The sequence below is a fragment of the Papilio machaon genome, chromosome 8 (genome assembly GCF_912999745.1).
Source record: "Papilio machaon chromosome 8, ilPapMach1.1, whole genome shotgun sequence".
Classification (NCBI taxonomy): Eukaryota; Metazoa; Arthropoda; class Insecta; order Lepidoptera; family Papilionidae; genus Papilio; species Papilio machaon.
This window is the reverse complement of record NC_059993.1, coordinates 559210-584925: the sequence shown is the minus strand read 5'-3', so window position 1 is coordinate 584925 and position 25716 is coordinate 559210. Positions and strand designations below refer to the sequence as shown.

The 25716-nt window shown below is 33.4% G+C and overlaps 1 protein-coding gene across 2 annotated transcripts; it reads left to right on the top strand.

Annotated features, from left to right (window-relative positions):
• The first annotated feature begins 1008 nt into the window (after nucleotides 1-1008).
• Nucleotides 1009-23221, top strand: LOC106720201. Of its 2 annotated transcripts, XM_014514790.2 has the most exons (8): nucleotides 1009-1326; nucleotides 10451-10717; nucleotides 18012-18155; nucleotides 18483-18644; nucleotides 18760-18936; nucleotides 19051-19173; nucleotides 21373-21617; nucleotides 21921-23221. In XM_014514790.2, the coding sequence occupies exons 2-8, from the start codon at nucleotides 10486-10488 to the stop codon at nucleotides 21987-21989; spliced, it is 1152 nt and encodes a 383-aa protein (XP_014370276.2). In that variant the 5' UTR covers nucleotides 1009-1326; nucleotides 10451-10485; the 3' UTR covers nucleotides 21990-23221. The 2 variants fall into 2 exon arrangements, with proteins under 2 accessions (XP_014370276.2, XP_014370285.2); XM_014514799.2 differs by lacking the exon at nucleotides 19051-19173 and having other exon boundaries at nucleotides 21921-23220.
• Nucleotides 23222-25716: the final 2495 nt, after the last annotated feature.

Sequence of the window (25716 nt, the reverse complement as noted above, 5' to 3'; positions counted from 1 at the left end):
TTTTTAGGTACACGTTTTATCATATCCAGTAAAAAATATTGTTCTTTTCTCAAAGTTACTAAGTTAAATAACCCGGTAAAAAATTTAACCTGAAGAAAAAGAGAAGAGCTTATTGTTAACGCCTTTAAATATAGAAAAATTTGAACCCAAAATCGTCATATCGTAAAGGAAAACGGGAATCCTTAAAAGATACGAAGATTAAGACTTTATTAGGTATTTTGATTACTTAATTTTTGATTTACCCCTTTAACATTTCTTTACATAATAGCCAAAATAAATTTCAAATAAATTAAGTCTTAATTGCTATTACCAAAAAAAGTACGGCTACAAAGCCTTGCGTTTTTTGCCTGTTAAGGTTGTCACTCTAAACAGGTTATCATACATCTCAATTTTGTGCACCCATCGACATCTTCTCGGCGCATGCCCAGTGTGGCACGACCAGAATAAAAGACCTCTTTCGCGCCGGTGTACTGTACTCTTTGCGTCCAGCGCAGGTGAGTTTCGGGAGGGTTGGAGGCTCAACATAATTTGGATGAGATTTTCAGACAGGTCGGCTCGGGAGACTTCGGCATAATTCGAATATCCTCGCCTAGTAGATGTAGCCTTTGCAATTGCCATGGAACAGGGCCGGCCGGACTTAGAAAATGAAATCTGAATTAGTTGAAAATTTCTTAACTAATCTTAGGTTAGTAATAGATTATATTACACTCTAGTAAAAGAGGAACAGATATGTAACAAGATTCAAATAACCAGATTATTAGAGGTTTAAAAAAAAAGAAATTATAAAATTCACCTCTCTTCTATGTAGACATATCTTTTTAATGAACTAATTCTGATCACGGTGTGAGTAACCAGACATAAAACAACAGAAGCTTATTTACCCTAGTTTCGTATACACGAATTAAATTTTTATTATATTGCAATTCCGAAGTACATCACTGTGTCCGAGTAGCAGAGACCGCGCATGCGCGAGATCCGCGCGCCGCCCTGCCGCCCGCCCTGCGCTCGACTGACACACGCGCCTTCGTTACACACCGAGAAAAAAAACACGCTCTACCGATTTTTAGAGAAAAATTTAAGTCAATAGTTCAGTGGCAGTGTTAGTGGCCAGTATTAAATTTGATAAATCGTTAACATATTTAATTGATTACTAATATCTTTGTTAAATCGACTTTAGTGCTGTGATGTAACGAAACGTGTTTTTGTAAAAGGCTTAATTATTTAATACAAATGTATATATTTTGCATAATGTGTGAACGATAGATATATTTCAATTGCATGGAAGGAGTGATATAGTTACGTCTTGCGTAACTCATCATAAACTAGGTGAGTATTTTTTATGACGTACTTACTACATGAGCATGTATTGTTTATTCTAAACTATACACAATATAAATTATAAATACATTTCAAAATAAACTCTTTCGAATTCCTAACTTAATCTTTGAAAGGTAAATTTTACAAACGTTCCACTATGTCATAGTAATTTTACGATGTACTCCAGATTGGAACAGCTTCACGAATCATCTAGAATTCTTAACTTATCACGTAAAAGTTAATAATAAGCAATCCAATTTTTCTATCTAAAGAGAAACGACCTTAACCCTTTCAGCTTGATACTGATAAAATTACTTTAAAATAAGCATTAATTTAATTATAATTCTTTAATTAAGATGGATGGATGATGGTTTTCTTCGATTTGATTGTTTTATAAAATTATCTTTTTATAAAAAAATCTTTATATAAGAAATCATCGTTTACCTAACCTAAATTTTTTTTTACTTGCAACATACTCTTTGACAAAATACTCTTTGTCAAAACTGTCAAACTTAACGTGTTAACTTGTTTAATTAAAATTACAATATGTCGTGCATGTCGATGTTAATCTTTCTGTTTAACAATGTTAAGCAATTAAACAATTTTTAGTTAAAACCTTTGAATTGCGATAACATGCTCACGATTAACTTATTAATTACTTATAAGAAACATATTTCATCAGAATATTGATAGAATTAATGGTTCTTTATACAACATAAACATTTGGGACCTTACCGCGTTATTTAGTGACCCCCACAATAATAAAGGTCATCTACATTGCATGTACATCGTCTAGAAAACTAGTCCAAAGAATATCAAGGTTGTTTCTATTCGATACAGTTGAAAAGAAAATTATTGCCATAGTGATAAGTAGTGCAAGCCGAGATATAAGTATCAAAATTTTAATGTAATTTATAATAACTACATTTAAAATTTCATTTCATTTTTTTTAGTACCATTTGTCTGTCAAAATGATTACAAAGATATTACATAAATTTTTACAGATAACAATAGTATTATTAGTTATAACATGGATATTAAAACCATATTATAAGTCAGAATAGATTGAGCGTATAATCTTTTCCATGGATGCTAACACTACGACCCCAAATCCCGGTTAGCGCCATCGATTTTATGACACAATGCCACTAACGAACCCACACTATCCCCAATTTGTTTGTATACGGCAGCTAAAAGGTTAGATTGCTACGACCGCTACACCTTCTCGTAGCTCACATACATATTACGTACACTATATATTATGCTGTATGAAAATTACGCAAATTCTTACAAATGTAGAGTGCATTATATATTTAATGTTAAATAACATGCAATTCTAAATTTTTAAAAATATACATTAACTGACTTGACAAATAAAAATATATGTTAAAGTCATCGTAACACACTACGAGCTGTTTTTTTTTTCTCCAGAAGCATATTTTAATCCATTACGTACATTTCCCTCAACCCTCTGAGGAGACTAAATACTAAAGTAAGTTTCCCAAAAAATATGTCCTAAAAAAAATAGAAAGCTTTTGCTTACGATGAAAGTCAAAAATCTTCTGATATAAATTTTTTGTTTTCATTAAATATGTTTTTAATTATAAGTTCTATAAAAGAGTATCTCGTACAGTTAAAGACATACAAAATTAATTATCGGGTCATCAATTCTCTTATTGTTAATCTTAATTCAAAACCAATTACAAAAATTTCAAATGGAATAAACCAATAGAATATAAATTGTATCTAAGCTTTGTACATCACGAACAAGTATTTATCTATCTTCCAAATAATACTCATAACCACTAAACAAAGTTTTAGTGTATTGTCATAATTTTTAATTTGCTTTTGCTATTTTACAAAATAACATCTCATTAAAGTGCCAGATAAGGGAGAGTTTACTGCTAGATCTTTTTAACAGGCTTCTCACCAGATGGTCTACTAAAGGCAGCGCTTTTCACTGCAAATCTTTTTAAACTGCCAACATTTAAATGAGCATCGCAAACTCATTACTCGCTCGCCGACCTATTTATAGCATTAATTTATTTTGACTTGACGCCTTTGTGGGCTCGTGGGCTCGGCGCGAGATTCATTCATCTCGCAAGAGTGGCTATGATGCTGACCTAATGATTATGTTTTAAATAAATGTAAAAGGAAGACTGAACCAATACTTTTATAAAAAGCATTGCTACTCCCTGTAGTAGGGGGGAGTGCATCTAAGGCGCTATAAATTAGTTATATAAATTATTTACAAACGTAGAAACTGACTTTATAGTTCTTAATAACATCCCTAACATGTCACATTTAATAGATAGCCGTTCATACAGGAGGTTATAAAAGAAAATTATACTAAAGAAATAAATACCCGCGAAAGCCAACTTCCTGTCAGTCGAACATGTTTCTCAGTGTATATGAAAATTCAACCCTAATTCACATATTTGTTACATCAATTTCTTATTGCCTGATTGAATAGATTTGTCGGAATATAAGAAGAAATGTTGTATTAAGAAGTAAATCAATCATCTTACTAAAAGCATTGTCAAGAACTTCAAGGTCGTTCTGCGGTGGACAAGAATTGAAGTATATTTCTGAGCAATGTCTGACTATTTCTAACTTAAATAAAACATTTTGCGATAGTGTTTATAATTGCTAATAAAGTATAATAATTAAAAAAAATTCTATCAACTTATAAATATATATATAAATACTAAAACACATAAAAAATATATATGTGCATAGAATTACATTGAAATTACTACAACTTTAATACTGAATTATTCATCGTCACAACATAAGTTTGTTAATTAGTCCTTTAAAGGTTGTGTATGTCAACACACACTTTATACACATAAATAGCTTTTATTGCAGTTATCGGACTTAATGGATTTCTATTTTCAAACAGATTCATTATGTTGCCCAGTTTGTTGTTTTATGTTTCCATTTATTGAACTACCACCATAGAGTTTAAGTTTGTAAGTAAATGAGTTATATCAAATATTCTTTTTTTAATCCTCTTTCCCTTCCCATTGTTTTCTTACAAGGAAAAGATGGGAAGGGGAAGTAGATTTGTCGAAGTAGGCAATGCATAGGAATGTGAAATATTCTCATTTTGTGCGTCCCTTCCACCGTCGATTAGAGGCACGCAACGTATATATGCAATTGCGAATGTTTATTATGGGCGGCAGTCACTTCTCTATTTCGGCGAATCCAGGTGGCCGCTCAGTCGTTTGCCACCTTATGATATAAAAAAATATATCCGTAGATCTTGTCATCTCTGTTTGTTTTAAAGACAACGAGTGAGTTTTTTTATAAGTATTTAGGCAGTGGAAACCCACTTTCAACTGAAGACAATGGAATAAGTTTTAAAATGTTAAAGAATGCATCAAAGTCTTAGAACCTTTGCAAGAACACTTGTAGGTATTTCAGCCAATTATAAAGACGTAATAATTACGCATTTGTTTGTGTTTATTGCACTCAATATAGTGAACAGGCAACCACGTAGAGTGAACGCCGCGTTACGAGGCACTGGATTTATGTAACGTTTTGGCCATTAAAAATACTGTAGATAGAATACAAGTTATTTATTATCTGTAAAAGTGTAGTAATGTAATTTTCATATCATTGAAAAACAATTATAAAAACAATATTTATTATTTGGAAAAACAAACAGAACTTTGTCAACTCAGCTTTTGTTCATTATTAGCGCATCGCGATTAGCTTTTATCACAAAAGCTTTCTGAAAGTGCGAGACCAGAAAGCTTCGAGGAGTATTTTTAATATTTAACTTTTTCTTATAGCGGAGTAACAGAGACTCGATTAGTTTGTTGGAGCGACGCCAAAGACGCGACGCGTTTACTTATCTCTAAAGATTTTCTACTTTTAATATTTTATTTGTCTCATGCAATATCGAAGTAGAAAGTTATCTCTCTAAATTATTTTTCCATTTTTAAAACTACACTTCTTTTATTTTGGTTCTGTTTTTAAAAATACGACATAGGCCAGTGTTAAAAATTAAAAGAATAAACTCGAATATGAATCCTATGACGCTGATTTTTCAATATCATTACCCACTTGTTAGACAACTTTTGATTCGAGCTACGTCTTAAAATGGATTACTTTGTCTATGAACGGTTTTAGCGCATTCCTATCACGTTCGAAGTATTAAGTTAAACGAAGAAATGAAACTGCGAACCTTCGTAGCGGTCGCGGATCTAACTTGAGACGATTTAATTAAAATGGTTCCCATCCGTGTTGTCACCGGATTTTCTTTACATTAAAAAAACGCTTACTTTACAATAGCTTTTCTTAAATTGCAATATTACAATTGTTTTAATCGTTAAATCGTAAAAAGTACAATTTCGCGGTTATTTTTTTTTTACTTCGTATTTTAATGTCAAACAAAACCTAGTATTGGGATTATTTCTATTTTATTAAAGCTAATTATATTATTATTCGCGAGGAATTTCATTTATAATTAAGAAAGTATTTTATATACTTGTAACCAAAACATCTCATCATGACTTAGTCTTTTCTCTCCGTACTACTACTACTACTACTAATCAATACTAGAATTTATTTTTCTTAAACAAAGGTTAAATACTGGTTATAACAAAAAAAAAATGCCAACGGCTTTACTAATTGTCGCTAATAGCTTTCAATTTCATTTTAATTTTTCTACAAATAATTCTTTTAAAATCTCCACAAGCGACAACCCTAGTAACTGAGGCGGTAACCGTAAGCAGCAACGAAGTTACCTCGGCCTGAACTGGAGCAATTAACTTTACGTACGTTCAAGTGGTCCCGTAATGCTTTCAGGAGAGGCGCACCCCTGATGCATTGCGTCAACAACTGCACTGCAGCCCTAATGCAATCACACTAAATTCAACCGTATTTTTTAAGCGGTAAAGTCGAAATTGCTATTTAAGTATATGAGGAATAATTGATGGTAATAATAACTATAAACATCTGATTTCATTCATGGCTGTAAAATAGACGTGTGATGGTGATTAATTGTCCTTTAACGTATTTTTCCCTAGGCCTAATTTTTAGTCCACGTTCCCTTCCCACCCTCTACTTGTAAGAAAAGGGTGGGAAGGGGAAGTGGATTTGATGGAGGAGGGGACGCATCAGAAGAGGATTTATCCTCTCTATGCATCATCACACGTAGGCAACGCATCTGTAATTGCGGATGTCTATGGGCAGTTGCTTCGCTATTTAGGCGTATTCAGGTGTCCGCTTACTCGTTTGCCACCTTATAATAAAAAGCCAATTCCAATGGAATTATGGAATTCTTTAATATTATATCATGTATATTATATATTTTATTGTATAACTTCTTACACTATAAAAATATTACCCTTCTATCTATCGGATAAAAGTATTAAAGATATAATTAACCGTCAATTTTAACTAAAAACAAAATAAACAACTGTTAAATAATTCTCGTTTCAAACTCATTTGTAATGCTTTGTCATATCGCAGACAGAAAATCGATAGCGCGACTGATCGGCAAATGCGACAAACGCACTCTCCGCAACTCCGGTGCAATCCAATTAACTCGCAGTAACTCGCTGTTGTTGCGCTTTTCATTTATTTAGTTAATTATTATTCACCTGGCTACAGTGTAACAAGGTTATCAGGGCCAGTGATAGATGCGCTACTATCGAGGTAACTTTTGTCAAAAAAAAAATATAAATCCACCAAACGTTTTAAAATAAATTAAAACTGGGTTAAACATTTACCTTCTGTGTGTTAGTTCATATCCAAGGGTACTTTACAAATCAGAACTCTCAAGTTTTTCACAAATGAGTTAGTACTCAACATACAATAAACTAGTACATTTCCAAATTGTTAAATCTTACTAATATAAATGCGAATGTTCCGATGGATGGATGTTTGAAGGTATCTCCGGAACGGCTCAACGGATCTTGATGAAATTTGGCACAGAGTTAGAACATACTATGTTAGGAATAACATATGGGCTATTTATTACTTTTTTATTTAATTCCGCGTGGACAAAGTCACGGGCGAAAGCTAGTATTTATATATGTATAATTTTAAAATAAAACGTATTCTCATTGGATATTTAAATTTGTACTAGCTTTCGCCCGTGACTTTGTCCACGCGGAATTAAAAAAAAACTTCTGAGCCGATAAGTTCTAATAAACATTCATCTATCCATCCATTCATTCATTTAAACTTTTGCATTTATAATATTAATAAGATAGCCTAATTCCATACACACAAATCTTGTAGCCTCGTTCAATAAATTCATTTAACCAGTTATAATTTAAACACAGAAATAAATTAAACTAAATTAAGGCATGACAATAAATAACTAGTGCCGTTAAAGTGTGGAAAAACCCATGTTTTATTTCATCAGATTAATAAAGTTTGTCACGTAAACTAACGTTTGCGTTTACTAAAGTTCTTATTTATTCTACACTGTTTAAAGTAAATTTTAAAAAAATTGCGAAATCCATTTTTTGAACGATGTTATCTACTTAATAGCGTTTAAAATAATTACAGTTACAAAGATTGATTCCTAAAAATGAAAACAAATAGGTTTTGGACCCAATCTAACAACTTTTTTTTTTTCTCTTTTTTCCCACCGACACCTTGATGTTAAGACATTTTTTCTTAAATACCGAACTCCTTCTCTAAAAAAGAAGATTAATGTCTCGATGGGACACTCACTGTGGGCTTCTGTGATAAGATTCTCTGCGTAAAAAATATCGTCATCCAAGTACTTGTCATTAATATGTTTTATACGAAGATTTTAGTCTCAGAATGACACGTTCAATTAACTAAATAAACAAATGAAGTAGTCCTTATTAACACCCTTATTATCTAACAACGAATATAAGTTGATTGAAGAATACATTGCGGCAGAAATCACAATGTCAGAGAATGAAACAAAACCATTCAAAAAAAAGTTTTCACCAGCTTTCCACTTTTCAATTATCATGATCTAGTAATCTTGTATCTTCTTTAATATTGCAACGTTGTATTCCAGATCGTAAATAGATAACCAATGCCAAAATAGCTCATCTTTCATTCAATATACGATAAAACTTTTCATTCCACTTAAATAGTAAACAGTAACGTATACACGCCAACTTGTTGAAAGCGTTTTATTGTTTTTACAACAATTGCGATAACTCTGTTTCTATAGTAAAATAATTATTCACATGCAAACATCGTTATAAAAGCTAATATTTCATTTAAATCAAAACAAATTTATAATCAAAACGTAATAAATAATTGAAAAAAAATCTTTAAGTCGTTTACAGGTTTTTGTGTACAAGTTTTACAATTTGGAAAAATTATTTTTTACACGTACACTTCCTGATTAATCCAAAGATTAAACGAATTAGGAAATTATCAGTAACTCTTTTTATTCATAAATTCACTAACAGATATTGAGGCATCATTGTCCTACTGCTAATTTAGATAAAAAAAAAATCTCACAAAAAAACATTGGAATATTTTAAAAAAAATTATCACCAATGTGACGGAAACAATTGATAAACGTATGTTTGTAGCGCCATTATTTTTAACCTTCTGTTAACTTTATTTATAACATAAATATTATCACTTTTAAATTGTGTGTTCAAAGCATTAAAGTTTGAGAGTTGGTGTACAGCGGAGTAAGCTTTGTGCGCATAATCGTTCACTGTTGTAGGCACATATTGTTGACTTTAAAGTTTGTCTCGACCCGCATTATAGCTTTTATTGTATTCAAAAACAAATGTAATAAAATACCTTCGATAACATATTTCTTTTCGTAAATACATATAGAAATTTAATGCATTTTACTTTGAAACTGCTAACAAAGAAAATCATTGTTGTTCAAATCTTTTTCTCAACACAATAGAATCAAATAAAATCAAAATCTACATTTTATTGCGTAACCAAAAACTTCGGTGATATCGGCTGAATGAAAATTTATTGAAGAAGGTTTACGGATTTCTCAGTGAAGGGCCACGTGTCCTGAATACTGTAACGAATTGAGTGTTAACCGCAGATATTGGATATATGTGGGTACATCTAAAAACTTCTACCATTTACCTTGAATACAAATTACGCCTTGACCGCTTTAAGATACGATATAAACAAAAATTACGTTCATCATCATCCTGTCTTTTTCTTTACGGTCCTCCTTGTATTCCATGTACTACTCCTTCATACATCTTTATCAGTTGAAATATATGAATTCACTCTCTTCTTACGCAAATCCTCTTTCACGAAATCCACAGATACTAAAGCAGGGAGAACCCAAAAAGCATACAGAGAATTATCTCTGTCTTTATCATCTATATTCAATCTTATCACTTTCTTGTTTCATTCGAATATTACTGGATTAAAATAATCGTGCTAAAAATCATGTTCTACTTGCAAGGCGCTTTTTTTTTAAAAAAGATTAACTTATGTGTCAAAAGCATTAAACTTTTGTAGTACACAAAGTACATAACAAGTACGAACAAAACATTTTTGCGCGAATATTTCAGTTTATGTCGCTTTTATTTCATATGCAAATAGAATTTGAAAATATACTGAATATGGTAATAACGTCAGTGTCGCGCATCGCAACTATGCTATACTATTTTACAAGATTCTAGTCTAGTATATGATTTAAATGATAGTTATGACAAAAAATTTAGTTACAACATGTATTTTCGTACACATTCTTATTTTGTTTATTTGTTGTATTAAAATAATGCAATTTGTTTTCTCTTTTGAAAGTTTATTTAAATACAATTTCAAAACTAGAAATTTTGCGCTTTTTTAACTTGAAAATAGCAATTTATTACAACACGAAAGTGAAAGCAGGTTTGTTAAGTATAAAATAAATTAGATAACGCATTTTCCCGGGTTCAAATCTTGTATAGGATAAAAAGACAAAAGAACAGTGAAACAAGTATTAAATGATCCGTAACGTCAGAGAAACTTAACCGTTGGCACTCTTTTGCATACACATGTGTATTTTATCGGTCATTAATTTCACTTTTTAATACTGGTATATTTATGTACGGGGTGCTAAAATAATTTTGGTATATTTTTGTAGGAGTACTGCTGCATTCTTGCAGTACTTGTATGCAGGGGGATTGTTAACCTGATGTGCTATGTACAGGGGGTGTAGTGCCGTGGTGGCGCGGTGATGTCGGCATGGGGGCGGTGCTGCCGCTGGCGCTGGCGGCCGTGCTCGCGGCGGTGAGCGGCGCGCGCGCACTGCCCGCCGACCCCAAGACTACCGCGCCCCCCGTGTCCTTAACGACCCCCAGCTCTCCCCAGACAACGGGCCCTGCGCCGCCCATACAGCACGCGCAACCACTATTAGAGGAGGAAGAAGATCTGCCACACCTCGACTACTACGATGAAGAACGCATCAATATATCACGTAAGCATACTTTTTATACGAGCTTTAATATATGTGATGTTTTTAAACTTTATCTTTTCTCACTTAAAACGTATAAAATCAGACAAAAGCGCAAGTTTATAATACAATTCATTAATTTTTATTTATGTGGATAAGAATAATAATAGAAATTGATATTAATTTAGAAACAAATGGTTGAATGAGGTATAAAAGGAATAGAAGTGTCTAAATTGCCTCCGCTAGACTAAACAGTGCAATAAAAATGAATATTCAGTCAATACGTTAGTCAATTATGTAAACAATGCACCTCGGCCTCGGCCCACTTAGTTTCGTGGCAAAGAAAGGCCACCTGGAGCGAATCACTTCGTTATTATTTGAAAAGGTGCAAGAAATTCGCTTTTTATCCAATTTAGACCATTCCTTTCAATACTTTTTAGTATTTAATTCAACAATTGTTTATGTTGCGATATGCAACTATAGTATGCGTAGGTTTATAAATTTGCAATGTTTAAAAAAAATGTAATTTCCATCACGATATTAAGAAATATGGATATAGAAAGGGTCTTTCTAGTAAATGTAATTTTTTTTTTATTTAACTGTCGAAATCGCATTAATTAATAATAACGTACTAAATTGATTTATAACCAAGTTAAATAAAGCACAAATTGATTTTTAAGCAATAAAAAATGTACAAAATATTCTTGTCTCTTGTACATAGATTGAAACAAAATTGAGTGAGGTAGTATTTCACAGGCGAGCCGTAACTGAATTCCCGACAATAACAGGGAGAGAAATGCTGCGTCCTGTAATTTTTGTAATATAAATCCCTTTAGTAGTTGCGAAGCAAAATTGCTATTTATTCCTCTTTTTTTACGGTCTATTTTTGAATAATAGTAGAATTTGTGAGCAGTAAACCGACCAACTTGTGTTTTTTTTCATTAAATCTAATATATAAAATTCTCGTGTCACAGTTTTCGTTCCCGTACTCCTCCGAAACGGCTTGAGTAGGTCTGAGAATCGGCCAACATCTATTTTTCATTATTATTTTTTTTTAACTGCGAGCGGACGGAGTCGCGGGCGACAGCTAGTAAATTATATAAGTTAACAAGTCTTTCTTTAGTTATAAGTTACTTATGTATATTTATTTATGTACTTTATTTCAGTTTCTGAGGATATATGAGTATACGAAATGCCACTTTTTCATATATTTATAAAAAAGTTTATAGAATGTGGCCAGTTTCAAAGATAGATTTCATGAGGAGTTCAGGGCAATAGTTTTCACCCTGAACTGGTTTACGTAAGAAGGTTAGATGAACCACGTTAGATTGAACTACAGTATACAAGGTGAAGTCGAAAGTATAACTATCGTGCTATATGTCAGTAGGATGTTTATGATATAAAACTACAAATGTAGAATTCTACAGTACATTTTAGACACTTATACATTTAGTTCTGTATATAACAGACGATGTGTGTTCAAGGAATTCACACCAAATTAGTATTTCAAACCTATGGTTTCTACAACGACACACTCAAATTTGTTGTTATCTCTATTTTTTAATAGGGAGTAAAAGTGATAGCTATATGTTTAAATAAAATTTTTAACAGTTGAAAGAATAGCAGCGACACCTACATTTTGGTACTAGACATTCTAATAATTTTATAGTTGAACTAAAAACAGAAACAAACTGAAGATATATTGATTGGCTCGGTGCCATGTGTGGGAACCAACGGACAAACAGCTTTCCAATAATGCCCTCATATTTCCAGAATTGTCATCTCTAGACAGAAAACAATGTTTGTCTTGACCTCTTTATTAGTGTTGTTCGGCATCACTTAACAACATTTTTAGAAAAAAAAAACATTTAATATTTTTATATATCGAACAGTAAAAACAAATCTACATTCTAAAGCATAAATTTTATTGATTTAATTGAGGCAATTTCATTTTCACAAACAACACAAATTTGGATTTAAAAATTCGACACTTAATAAATATCTGAATAGATTAATAACTAAATCGACTTAATTTAAAAAATACAATAAACCGCTCGAAAAAGTTAGTTATGATGCGGTTACATAAATTAAATGATAACCCTGCAGTTATACGCTAATAGCATTTGATAAGTTATTAGTTAGCAAAATGCAACATTATGTTCTGTGATGATAAATGCAATCTAATATGCGCTTCGTCCTGTAGCACACAGCTGCAAAGCGAAACGAAAGCAAAGCGAAAAACATAAAAACACATCAAAAATTTAACTTAGAGTTATACCATATTTTGGTTATATGTTGTTATTCCTAGCTTATTAATGGTTCACTGAAATAAACTATGTTGATATTAAACTTTGCGTATGTTCTTGATCGCTTTCGCAGCAGTGTGCCGCAAGCGTAAAGCTTTCAAATACTTTACCCGTATCCGTAGCGATGTTATTACCATTCTGTGTTTTATTGGCTCCTAGGAATCGTTTTCTTTTACATCATTCCATAGCCTCGCTAAGTGCTATTAACGAGTAACATACCGATTCATGTTTTCCTAATGGGGGTTGTTGCGGTTTAGATATTGAAAAAAAAACTGTAAAGAACTTATATTGTCACATAATTGAAACTTATAATATATTAAATAACCTATACAAAATTTTAACTTTATAAAATATAAAAACAACAGTAAAACGCCCTTTCCATGGATTTCAACCAATACAATATATGTGTGTAGCCATTTTGTGGTCTAAAAGTATAACATGTGATGGGTGAATGGGTGTTTGTTTGAAGGTATCTCCGGAACGGCTCAACGGATCTTGATGAAATTTGGCACAGTTGTAGAACATAGTCTGGAAAAACAGCCTGTGTGGACTTTAAGTTTTTTGTTAATTCCGCGCGGACGGAGTCGCGGGCGACAGTTACTCAATCAATTTTCTTTACAAAAGTATGCGTTGGTATTTTTAATAATTCACTTGCGAACTTTCAATACATCGCGTGGAAAATTACGAAATATTTCCGAATGTAATTCGATACATTTTTATTGTATTTATCGACTTTGTTCAAGTTTTTATGTCCCTTTACATTGATTGTAATGTTCCGTCGTACATCAGTTATTACGATCCTTTTATTGACTTATAAAAGTTGCGGGATAATAATAGTAAATTATTTGATAATTCAGTTTACTTTCTTACGATCTAATATGAGTTTTATGTCTTCAGTTATACATGGATTTAAAAATGTCTTTAATGTTTATTTTATAAAATACTTTTTATTTCAAATTTTAACTGGCCACTAATATTCGATTAAAATCACATAGTTATAGAGTCAAACTTTTGTGAAAAATTAATGAGAAATCTATATCTATATCTATAACTCAAGATCGGTCGAACTGATTTAGCTGAAAATTTATGGGTAGCTAGCTTAGAACTAGGAGACGGACATAGGAACTTTTTTTTATCTTGTGTGCATTTTTTTTTTATTCCGCGCGGACGGAGTCGCGGGTAAAAGCTAGTAGGTTATAAAAATCGATGAGTAACATTATCGTTTTATTATATTACCAATCGTATTTGTCACACCCTTATCTTAACCATAATGTTTTTGATGTGGCTGAATTTTAAGTATTCAACTTTTTCATCCCACAAATCCTCTTGAAGGGAAGTACTTTACTTCAATGCAAGGAAACCACGACCTCATTAGGTTTATTGACTCCACCAGATAAGTTATCACCGCTATGGTGTGGAACTGACGCCCTACTTATGTATAGCTTTAGTGAGAACTGGCATCATGTTCTGAGATTACAAAAACTATTATACATTAAAAAAATATATATAAGTGGCCTTAGACACTACGATACTTTTGAAAAAAATATGAAACTTATAACCAGCACTAAAAACTAGGCTGTATGGTTGAAAAACTATAGCCTGCGTCATGGGTGAAAAGAAAAAAACATTACTCGTCATAATCGGTGTAGCCGTTTAGTCTGTATGAGGTCACAATGGAATTGATAGACATAGAAATCCACATAAAAAACTTACATACGCACGAAAAAAATCTCTGCGGCGTCAGTCGAATAAAAAAATTAAAAGAAAAATTTACTAAAATTATTAATTTACGATTAACGACTGACTACTTTTGTGACAAGAACTAATTAAAACTGGCATTATATAAAATTTAAAATAAAAACCATAATAAATTAAAAAAAAACACCAATACCAAACATCAAAAAATATTTAGTATGAGGTATATTTTTATAATAATCTTTACTGATTTAACTCGGCAACTACAGGATGGACGAGCTATCACGGTTGATAGAGTGCGGAAAGCAATACCGGTCACATGTAGCTAACAGATCGAATCACATAGAAATAGACGTAGAAACCAAGCATCTAACAAGGCCCTTCTAGAGTCATCAATCCTATCCTTATTCTATCCTATGTGGGGTCTGAGCACCAGATAATTGTCGTCCAAATTGATCTAACATTTAACATAAAAGTTATCAACGCCCTTCTAAATTGCATCGTCTTTCACAAAGTCAATCCATCTCTACCAAGGCCTATCTCTACGGATGCACGCCTATATCATCATCGTCAGCTCACTACACGTCCCCATTGAAAGGCTTGGAGTCTACCCTAAGTTAAGGGTGACTAGGCCACGGTCAACCACGCAAGCCCAGTGCGGGTTGGGTGACTTAACACATATCTTTGAATTTCTTCTCAAATATATGGACATATGTAAATCGAAAAACACATTGGTACATGGCGGGATTTGAACCCAGGACCTGCAGATTGCAAGTTAAGAGCTTAAATCCTGAGCCACCGACGCTCCCCTATATGTTCATATTTAAAGTTCACAAGGAAATCAGTCTTCTATAATTCTAGAATATCAGATAAAAATATATATATATATATACTTAATTATATTTAATCCAGACAGGAACTGTAATACGAACTGGTTTAATTAAAACCTTCAACATAACTAATTCCAAATGAACTAACCGGACGGACAGATGCGACTGAAATATACTAATAGTGCGCTAAATTTCAGCGTACATTTTCAATGAAATTTAATCCACTTTAATTTAAATAGATGAGAAAAGTTTCAAGGTCAACAGATGCTTACTGAACATCTGAGCATAGGCTTCCTATTTGAAGACAACTTGCATTTCAAACAAGCCAATAGACAATCTAAATTTTATTTCATTTAATAGTAAAAGAAAGAAGATATTAACAAGTACATATGAAATTATTGTAAAGACCAAGGAAGATATGAATTGCGTGAAAGGTAACAAGATTAAGGATAGAGTTAAGACCGAAATGAATTGACAATTGTATGACGATCTATGGCGAGGACAAAAACCTTTTGCTATTGCACCCCAAAGTAGAGAATATTTTAATGATGTTAAAAGGACTTTTCACATTGTTGTTTGTACCCTTTTAGATTTATTATCTTTAAGGGCCACCTTGAATTCACGATCAACAAATTTATAAGTATTTTATTAAAAGTCCAGTGTTAAATTACTTAAGAGGTTTTGTTTACATAGGAACAATTAACAAGCAAACTTGTTCGCGGCGACTTTGAAAATATATTATAACTTTCTTCAATTTTAAAACTTGACTTTAAAAGTCAAAATTTTCCAAGATCACCGATGAAGTTTTCAGATCTCGTGTTTCTGTTCGGAAAACATCAAAGGTATGTAACCAGTAGATTTATGGTTTGAAGATTGAACGAATTTATTTCAAGTAAATCTTTACAATTATTTAAGTTGCCGGGGCTTCCCAAAAAGTAGTCAGGAGACACAATAAAGTTTTTAAATTACGCATTGTTACGAAAAACTGACCTAATTTCATTCCTACCTTTTTTTAATGGTCTTTAAAAAAATTACTATCTTTCTTATCTACATCCTTACATACGTACAATTTTCGGATTTATAATACAACTAAGAAGTGTCAAGTTAATTACTTAGTAAAATAAAATAGGTTAAATATGCTTTTTAGATTAAAGCTATGTCTTCTAGAGTGTGAGAAAATGACAGTCGACTTCCTCTGGATAGTCTATTCAAGAAAATCTTTTCTATTCCATATTGAAAACAGAGCGTACTAATTACGGGGTCGCGAGATGCTTCTCTATTTTTAGAAAGTTGACTTGCAATTCTATGGAAATGCTTCATCGTACGTTAGCTTGGCTTTGTTCTTAGGCCTTTCTTTAAAAAATAAACTTCTGAGTTGCTTAACAATTTAATTAATTGAATGTAGTACCGTCTTTTCATAAAAAAGTGTCCAAATTTTTTACACATTTCAATGATAAGAAAATTAATAATGAAAATAAAATTTTCTATTATTAAAATGTTGAGAAGAACTTAATTTAGTTAATTTATTGGTTTCATGATTAGCATCATTAAATTACTACATTTTCTGTATTTAAAAATCAAATAATAACTCGATCGTTAAGTTTCTTAAAGTCTATACAAAGGTCAGGGTCTCGGAATCAATTAAAACAATAATTAACAAGCAATAAACAGCTTGCGCGGACGGATGAAGTTTGCGACGTTGTGTTCTAGTTTCTCCGAACTTATTAATTTATATTTACTCAACGATTTTCAATATCGCCAGTAATAAACATAAACAAACTGTATATACTAAAGACTTAAAAAAACTAAATCATGTAAAATGAGATTATTTTTTTCCGTAAACTCCCGATGTTGTAACAAATTTAAAAATAACATTCCTCTCTTTTCCTTACAAAAAACAAAAATAATAATATGTTTTTGTACAAGTTTTTCTCCAGTGAAAACTCATAACAGTTAAACCGATCAGCATGATTCATCTTTCATCCCCGTTTCTTGGAGAAAGTTAATTTCCTGTTATCTAATAGAAATAAATGAAAAGAAATGTCAATCAGAATTGCAGACTGTACAGAATAGAAATATCGAAATTAAATTCGATAAAAAGGAATTTTTAGTAATTGCCATCACTTCAAATTAGGCGCCTTACTAAATTGTCTAAGTAACAATTCAAACGAACTTACTGAATGGAATAGAATTATGCTACGATCTTTTTTTAAGGATATAATTTTACTTGCAATCGTATCCTGCTATTTTTGTAACAAATACAATAGTGCAGACATAAAATAAAATACTATTTTGACACAATTTGTATGTAGTCTTCTCAGACTTTGTTTCCGCAATATGTGTCAAGTATTTTGACTTGCTTTTCTTTATCTATAAATATTAAGTTGGTTAGTTTAGTTAAACACTTCTAAACTACGTGTAAAACCTTAGGACACACCTATTCATAAAAATGCACCAATGACGGATGTTTCATTTTTGTGCGCACAGAGAAGGGCATGTACCTGGGCTCGCCGTGCGATTCCTCGTGCAGCCCGAAACTGGTACACGTGTACTGTGAGCCGTCCACGCTGTCCTGCCAGTGCGACCCCAAACATCCCGTCGCGCTCGGGCCTACTAAAGGCTGTGCCAGGCGTAAGTACTAATTTATATGGAACCATCTTGAATAGTCTTGTTATGTTACACCATCACATCACATACATAATGTTACTTACTGGCCAGAATATACCAGTACTCCACAAAGACACAAATATATATCCTAAACGTCAAAATTTAGGAAACAAGTAGGCAAACGCCAAATGCTTCACAGAATTCATTATAAACACTTCGCTAGTAGCATTGCCAGTCATCTTGTAGAAAGAGTTTTTTGGCTAAAGAGAGAAGGTAAATAAAGAAAGGTGACTTAGCTAATTGATGAGATAAACCTTTTCATGCTAATGATTTTATCTTTGAACGTTCCAGCGAAGAAGCTTGGCGAGCAATGCTTCTACCGGCAGACGTGCCGCGCGTTCGACCCTCATGCGTCGTGCGTGCAGGTCAACCACAACGCGTACTGCCAGTGCGAGCCCGGCTACCACAGCACCACGCACACGCGCCCCGTGCCGCGCCTCTTCTGCACCGAAGGTATAGATTCAATCTTCTGATAATTAGAATTGTTGACAGAGCATGTGGCTTATTTATCCCTTGCTTATTATTTATTGCCTTGTTGCCTTTATGCTATGGATTGTTGTTGTTGCAGATATGGTGTTGCTGACGGCGGACATGCCCACGCTGCTGGGCGTGGCGTCGGGCATCTTCGTGTTGGCGGGGCTGCTCTGCATGGTGCTGCATCTGTACACGCGCGCCCGCTACCATCCCGCTCACCTCGCCGATGCCCGCCTCACGCCACCCTGTCTCTACTCGCTCAACGATACCGGTATGACCGACATGTACATACAAACATCAGATCATACACAAAGCTTGGTGACATTGTTTCAACAGCCGCTACTACTAGTGCTCCACTCTACCATTTGTGTGTGTCAATGTACAGGGGGCACACTGAGCGCAACGCGTGCCTCATCGCGCGCGTCATCACGCAGCGGCTGCACGAGCGGCTGCACGTCGGGCACGCTGGAGGGCGGGCGCGGGCGCGGGATAGGCGCGTCGCGCGCAGGTGCCGCGCGGGCGGCCGCCATCTTGCTAATCTCGCGCCACCTGAAGCCCGTAAGGGACGGCGGCGCGCACCCGCCAAAGTGCGCCGCCAAAGGTGAACCGGATGATGTATGCAGCGCGCAACTTTACTGCAGTACGGCCCTGGAGCGACACCCCCGAATGCCTAATTACTTAACTAACAGATGGAAGAATTCATTGGAATAACTACGAAATGGGAATAAAATTTTATCACCAAAAACGGGTTGAATCATAGTAGAGACATTATTATGATTTTTATTAATTTATGTAAGTACTTTGTCTCTAGTCGTCTTAACTTTACAAATAAATAACTGAAAATGGTATGGCTGAACAGCAAATGAAAACAATTAAATTAATCTCAAAACCTTTTTTCGCAATAATAATTATGTAAAATCATTGAAGATTCGGTACTACGTCCAAAATAAATGTCTATCCCTTTCTAATTCAGGAGCCTTCATCTCTATTCCTTTAAATAATAACTTTCAATCGTACGTTGTGTAGCGAGGTTGGGCATTCGAGGAGATGTCGCTGGTGTCGCATGTCGCACGTGGCTCGTGTGGTTAGATGTCGCGTGTTGTTGTTGGCGGCGAGCGCTCCACCACGCGCACCGCGCTGTGTGTCCCCTTTATGCGCAGCTCGATCCCGTGTGTGAGCACGATTCCTTGTCAATGCAATATTCTAAACTAAAGACGAAATTCATAACATTCAATTAGTTAATTTTCACACCAGAATTAATGTGGGGAAACCCAAATTGAAGTTTCTAAATCAAACTTCCGGCAAAAACGGCATTACAATGTACTAATTCATTCCGGATATACGAAATTAATCAAAAATTCTGAATATATTATCTGCAATAACAACAAACGGATGTCGCTTATAGTAAAAGCTTTCCGTGGCTTTGGCGTGTTGATTTTATGGAAATTATAATTCGTGATTCGCAAACTAATGGTGTGTCAGTCGCAGGACCTTACGTGTGCTTCGCGTGGCGCGAGCAAGATGGCCGCCGTTCTACGTCACTTCCTTCTTTGTTGTTTTATCCGCCTTTTGTTTGTCTATGTTAGAGAACTATTGATCTTCTACTATAAGTTATTTACCAAAATAAGCATATTTTCTGTATACTTCTGTAAATTTTAAAGATCAATTGTTCCATAACAGTATCAACGAAACTGAAGGTTCTGTTAACCTTGTTTACAATTAGGAATCCATTGTACAAACAGTAAGGAAAATTTATTACTACATTTTATTCATTACTAATATTAGATATCTAAAAGTTCACATATTCCTAAATTACACTTAAACATAGCTTAATTCATTAAACTAAACATTACTTAAGCACACCCTAGTAGCTTTAATCATGAAGAAACTTTGGTAAGTTATTTCTTTGAAATTAAATGAAAAGGTTAAAGACTTTAACACTGTTATATAACACACTTACCTTGAGTATATGAAACCGATATCCCCGTTTAAAGCTTATTTTTATCTCTATTTTGTCAAAGATAATGACAGAGATGACGATATGTTTTATACAGAGATTTTGGTATTAGAAACCAACGGTGGAAGGTGAGGCAAAGCTTCAGTTTCACTTGCACGTTTGCTTACTTGTGATTGTACCGATGTGTGTGTGCATGTGGCCGATGCTTTGATTTACCCTAATAATTATGTAATACCCGTGCATTTATTTATATATTTTATCTAATAAGTATTTTGTAACACGCTTTTCTATAACGCTAGTTCGTACATAAATAAAGTAACGTAAGTTTAAATACTTATAATGCTGATATATAACGGAATAGCTTGTATATATTATTTAACTTTTGATTTCCTCTTTATAATTAATATAAAATAAATATGTTAAATGAACTATTTGTAGTGCTACGGTGACCGTGAATGAAATGAAATGGTATAGTATACAGTATTGATTTTGGAATATTAAAAATGCACTGGTTCATTTTGCTTAGTACCATTTTCTCTCAACAAAATGGAAAGCACAAATTCTACAGTCTTTATGAGTACGTTAAAGACATCAATGCTTCTATCTAAGAATATATAAGTAAACTAAATTAAAGCTTTTAAGTCAATCTATTTATACAGCCATAAACAATTTCTTTTCATAGACAATAACATAGACCATATCCTGTCATAGATAATTTGATTAATAACTATAACGGAGGTTATTTGACAGGTTCGCGACGTCCAAGTCTGAACTCGGTGCAGAGCAGCTCGTCGTCGATCAGGAGTTACAGCGCGAAGCGTTGGGAACGCGAGCGCGAGCAAAAAGAACGCCGGCAGATGAGCATGCGGTTGGCGCAGCTGCACGACAAGATGGCCGCCGGGCGCGAGCCGCCGCGCCACGCACCCACGCCTTCGCCGCGCTCGCCCAACAACTCCACCGACGGCCTGCTCCCCGCTGTTTGTGAGATAAGAGAAGTACGACCACCCTCAGTCTATATTTGTCGACTGCTGGACAGTTCTTTAACAGTATGTCATGTTCAGATTGTGAAACCATTTCCTATAATATTAGAAGGAAGACTATTTTTGTTTCAGAGCGGTTTGATTTCACACCGTCACTTCAATTAGTTTTTTAACATGGCAAACAATAAAGCTACTATGATTGCTATTAATAGACACAAGGAGTTTTTCCTTTTTAGTTCGCGCATTGTATTCGTGAGATCTTTATCAGTCTTATGTAAATGAACCTTTGAAAAGCTGGATATCAATTACTAATTACAGTTAATAACAAATTCGGAGCAACAGCTGCAGGGGGTTGACGGGCCGTGCTCCAGCTCATCGCTTTACTGACCCCAACCACGGGGAACGACCAACCGACGGTCCTTAGATTCCCTCTCCTCTAACGGCGCCCCCGCCCTCGCCTGGATGTAGCTACCGAACGAACGGTATCAAGAACGAACGAAAGAACTGTAGTGCTCGATGGAGTTGGACGAATGAACTGAGCTGTGAACTGAACTATTTGATAGACGGTATTGTGAGAAACATTTTACAAGTGATGTAGTGTTTGATAAAAAGATTTTTGTAAGCTCGCAGTGTCGCTACTTCTGAGATGATTTAATGGATTCTGAGCATACTCGTTCTTCATTCTACGTTCTATAGGTTATATGTTAACAGCGATAAGAAAATAAAACGAGAATACTGTTATATTTCTTAAAAATAAAAATCATAATTAATTCATAATAGAACTGTTGAGTATATACAATTGGAGGTGTGTTAAAAAGGTCTAAAACTGAATTGTAGTGTGAAATACGACAATACCTCCAATAGTATATTATTTAAGTATAAATCACAATCCCATAAACCTCCAAACAGGAACACCATATCGAATTAAAACGATAATAATGTAACTAGATAATTCAACAATTTTAAACTTCGCGGCCTGTGGTTACTACACTAAAATAAGATTATACCTGGTGTTGCCATCAATGTGCAATATGAAACGATATTTTTAGTATTTCTTATGATTCAATGACCGGAAATATTTTTGAAAAAAAAAAACATTTTGCCTAAGTGTGTGGCATAATATAATATGCTTATAAATCTCATGGCACTGGTCGTTGTGACTAACAATAGTTAACATTTAAAAATTTGAAACTGATTTAACGAATAATATAAAAGTATTTTTAATGGAAAGCTTGAAAGCTACTAGATGATGCACTGTGGAGTCAGATTAAACACTATTAAAGAATCAATGAAATGCTTGTATAAAATTAAATAATAAAGGCCTCTGTATCTTATTTTGATAAATGAACAGATAAAATGTTGATATAACATAACCGTCCGTTTCAAGCTCATAGGGTATGGTTTTGATTAGACTTGTCATGAATACTGATGGTCACATGACTTCTTACCGCCAAGTATTTATTTCACCGCGATAATTAAATCAGTCAGATGTGAAGACAGTCTTGTATCGCTATCATGCCATAACCTAAACAATACAATTATTGATCTTTAATAATGTTCAATCTAACAATTCTGCCAACCCTTAACTGGGTGTGTTAGATATAGGATAATTATGTAATAATATTATGTATATGGAATAAGGTTAATATTTGTTGAAAGTTTTAATTATAGTAAATTATATTTATTTACTAAAAATAACGTTAAATTTGCTGTCATTTACCACATTAATACTTCTTGTATCAATTAAACAAGCTGTACATGATTATTTTGAAATAAAATACTTTATAATAAGAGATAAACAATAAAACTAAATAAGCAAAACCATTTGCATGAGATGTTAACATTTTATCAAGAAAGTTTTGTATTACGCTTGTATCATACTAATTTTGTGATTAGTCTGTTAAATCTCGATTATGGATATTTTTTTGTTTGTTCAATATTTGATGCGAGAAGTGTAATCATGTAATGGGCCTCATAAAATATTAATTGATCCGCAAGGCGTAGATGGTAACCTGCTGAGTTACGGCTCATTGTGTTGCCGCGAAATGCATTTTAACATTATGTTGGCAGCGTACTGAGTTTAGTGGAATATTTAAATAAATTGGTACCTGTTCTCATCGTGGCTTCTGAAAATAAACGTGTTTCAATATACATGAGTATTTTATTGTATTACATTACGATTCATCAACAGTAATTGAAATGGACCACTGTAAACATTGTAGTGCACTAAATTAATTCGTAAAACAAATACACTATGTGATGGAATCGCAAGAAAAAAAATTGAAGACGCCTTATAAATATAAATAGCAATTATGCTTTCTGAACTAAACCCGATTGTACTTAATATTAATTCTAGTTGAAAAAATATATGATATGATATGAGCAAGTTAAATAAATTGCAAACTGCAAATAAAAAGCCACATACCTTTTGCTAAGCTAACAATTTTATTTGATAATATTCTTTACGGCATGAAGAGATTAAATATACTTCTTAGGCTTCATCAAAACGAAGAAATGGTCAAATTTATATTTATTTCTCAACATCATTTAATGCTGTATTAATAATAACTTACTCTTAATGATTTTATCAGTAATCAGTGAGTTTAATTCAACAGTCTTCTCAAATAAAGCTTGTTTTAATCCAAAAATATGAATAGGCGTCGTCCTTCAATCTACGAGTAGATATCATGTTGGCACGATATCGTTTGACTGCAGAAATAGACTCGACGATTGTATTAATCTGGACGACTCAGCAACGAAGATTAACTATTCGAAGACCACGAGCAATATAAAACGACAGATTATATTTTAAAATAAACTGTTTATTGAAATGTATCACGGCACAATGTAATGGAAAACCAATAGCTGTAATTCTTTTGAAACTGATCGGACATCACTTTGCCTTGCAGAGGCAGCTTTAGTTACATACATCGCTTGGAAAACGTTGAAACATTGATTTGTATGTTCTTTTATGTACCTTACTACGCTGCAAATGTTAGTAAATATTGGACAAAATCAAATCGAGGCCTTAATATAATTATAGATTAAAAAATATTTTCTGAATAGATTATTTAAATTAATTACAAGAATGTATTCATATACGAGTGCATAGAATATATTAATAATGATCAAATGTGTCTTGTATCTGTTATATACTCAGTATCGTTTATTTACTTTTATAATCAGTATTATTTAATTGGTCAAATATTGTTCCATAAAATATGCTTGACCTTTTTTGTGGCAACCCTGACTCAAGGGCTAATACTACTATTGGAACGTTGTTACGGAAGTCTGTCCTTTACACTTCCTTGTGTATGGTACATTTTCTATAGTTGTATCACTCCAGGTGGTGTGCAAAACCGCTCAAATTAACAACCAACGCCTAGTTTAATTTAGATCAACTATTTTTACTCGAATATTTCGTGGTAACGAACTGCTGGGTATTAATTTATTTTGATATTCCAAACAAATTAGAAATAGAATGTTGAAAAAAACGTTCCAATTAACTTCTATTTTCGTGTTAGTCGTGAAACTATTTGGAGAATTTTTAAATTCCCTAAACAATTCTTAAAAATTCATCGGTAAAAGTTCCTTGCGTCAAATAGCGTAGATGCTACTTAAATAAAATACCTATATATAATTTGATCACAATATCAGACGCCTCGATACAATTTATCATGGACAATGTTAGGTTTTTTCAACCATAGTAACCGCATATGTGGTATTGTGATAAAAATAACTTCTGATAAGGAATAGAAGGACAATTTACATGTCTGTATATTATGACAAACAAATCCACCAGTCACTTTGATCATTTCGGAATAATCGTAATAAAATTAAAATTATAGTTCTTAACTCACCGCGGCATTAAATTGTCGAAGCCAGTTTTTTTTTTTTATTAAAATCAAAACGAGTATCCTGTTGATCCTAATCCACCATTATCAAATAAAAAAGTGTTCTTTAAAAAATTTGTTGATTTTCCAATGAAATCACAAATAAAGAGGCGGACACACATACTCTCAAGTCAATTTGCTTCCTATTCAATCTGACTGCGAACACTGTTTACGGAGTCATTGACACGAGAAACACGACATATCCAGCTGAATATATTGAT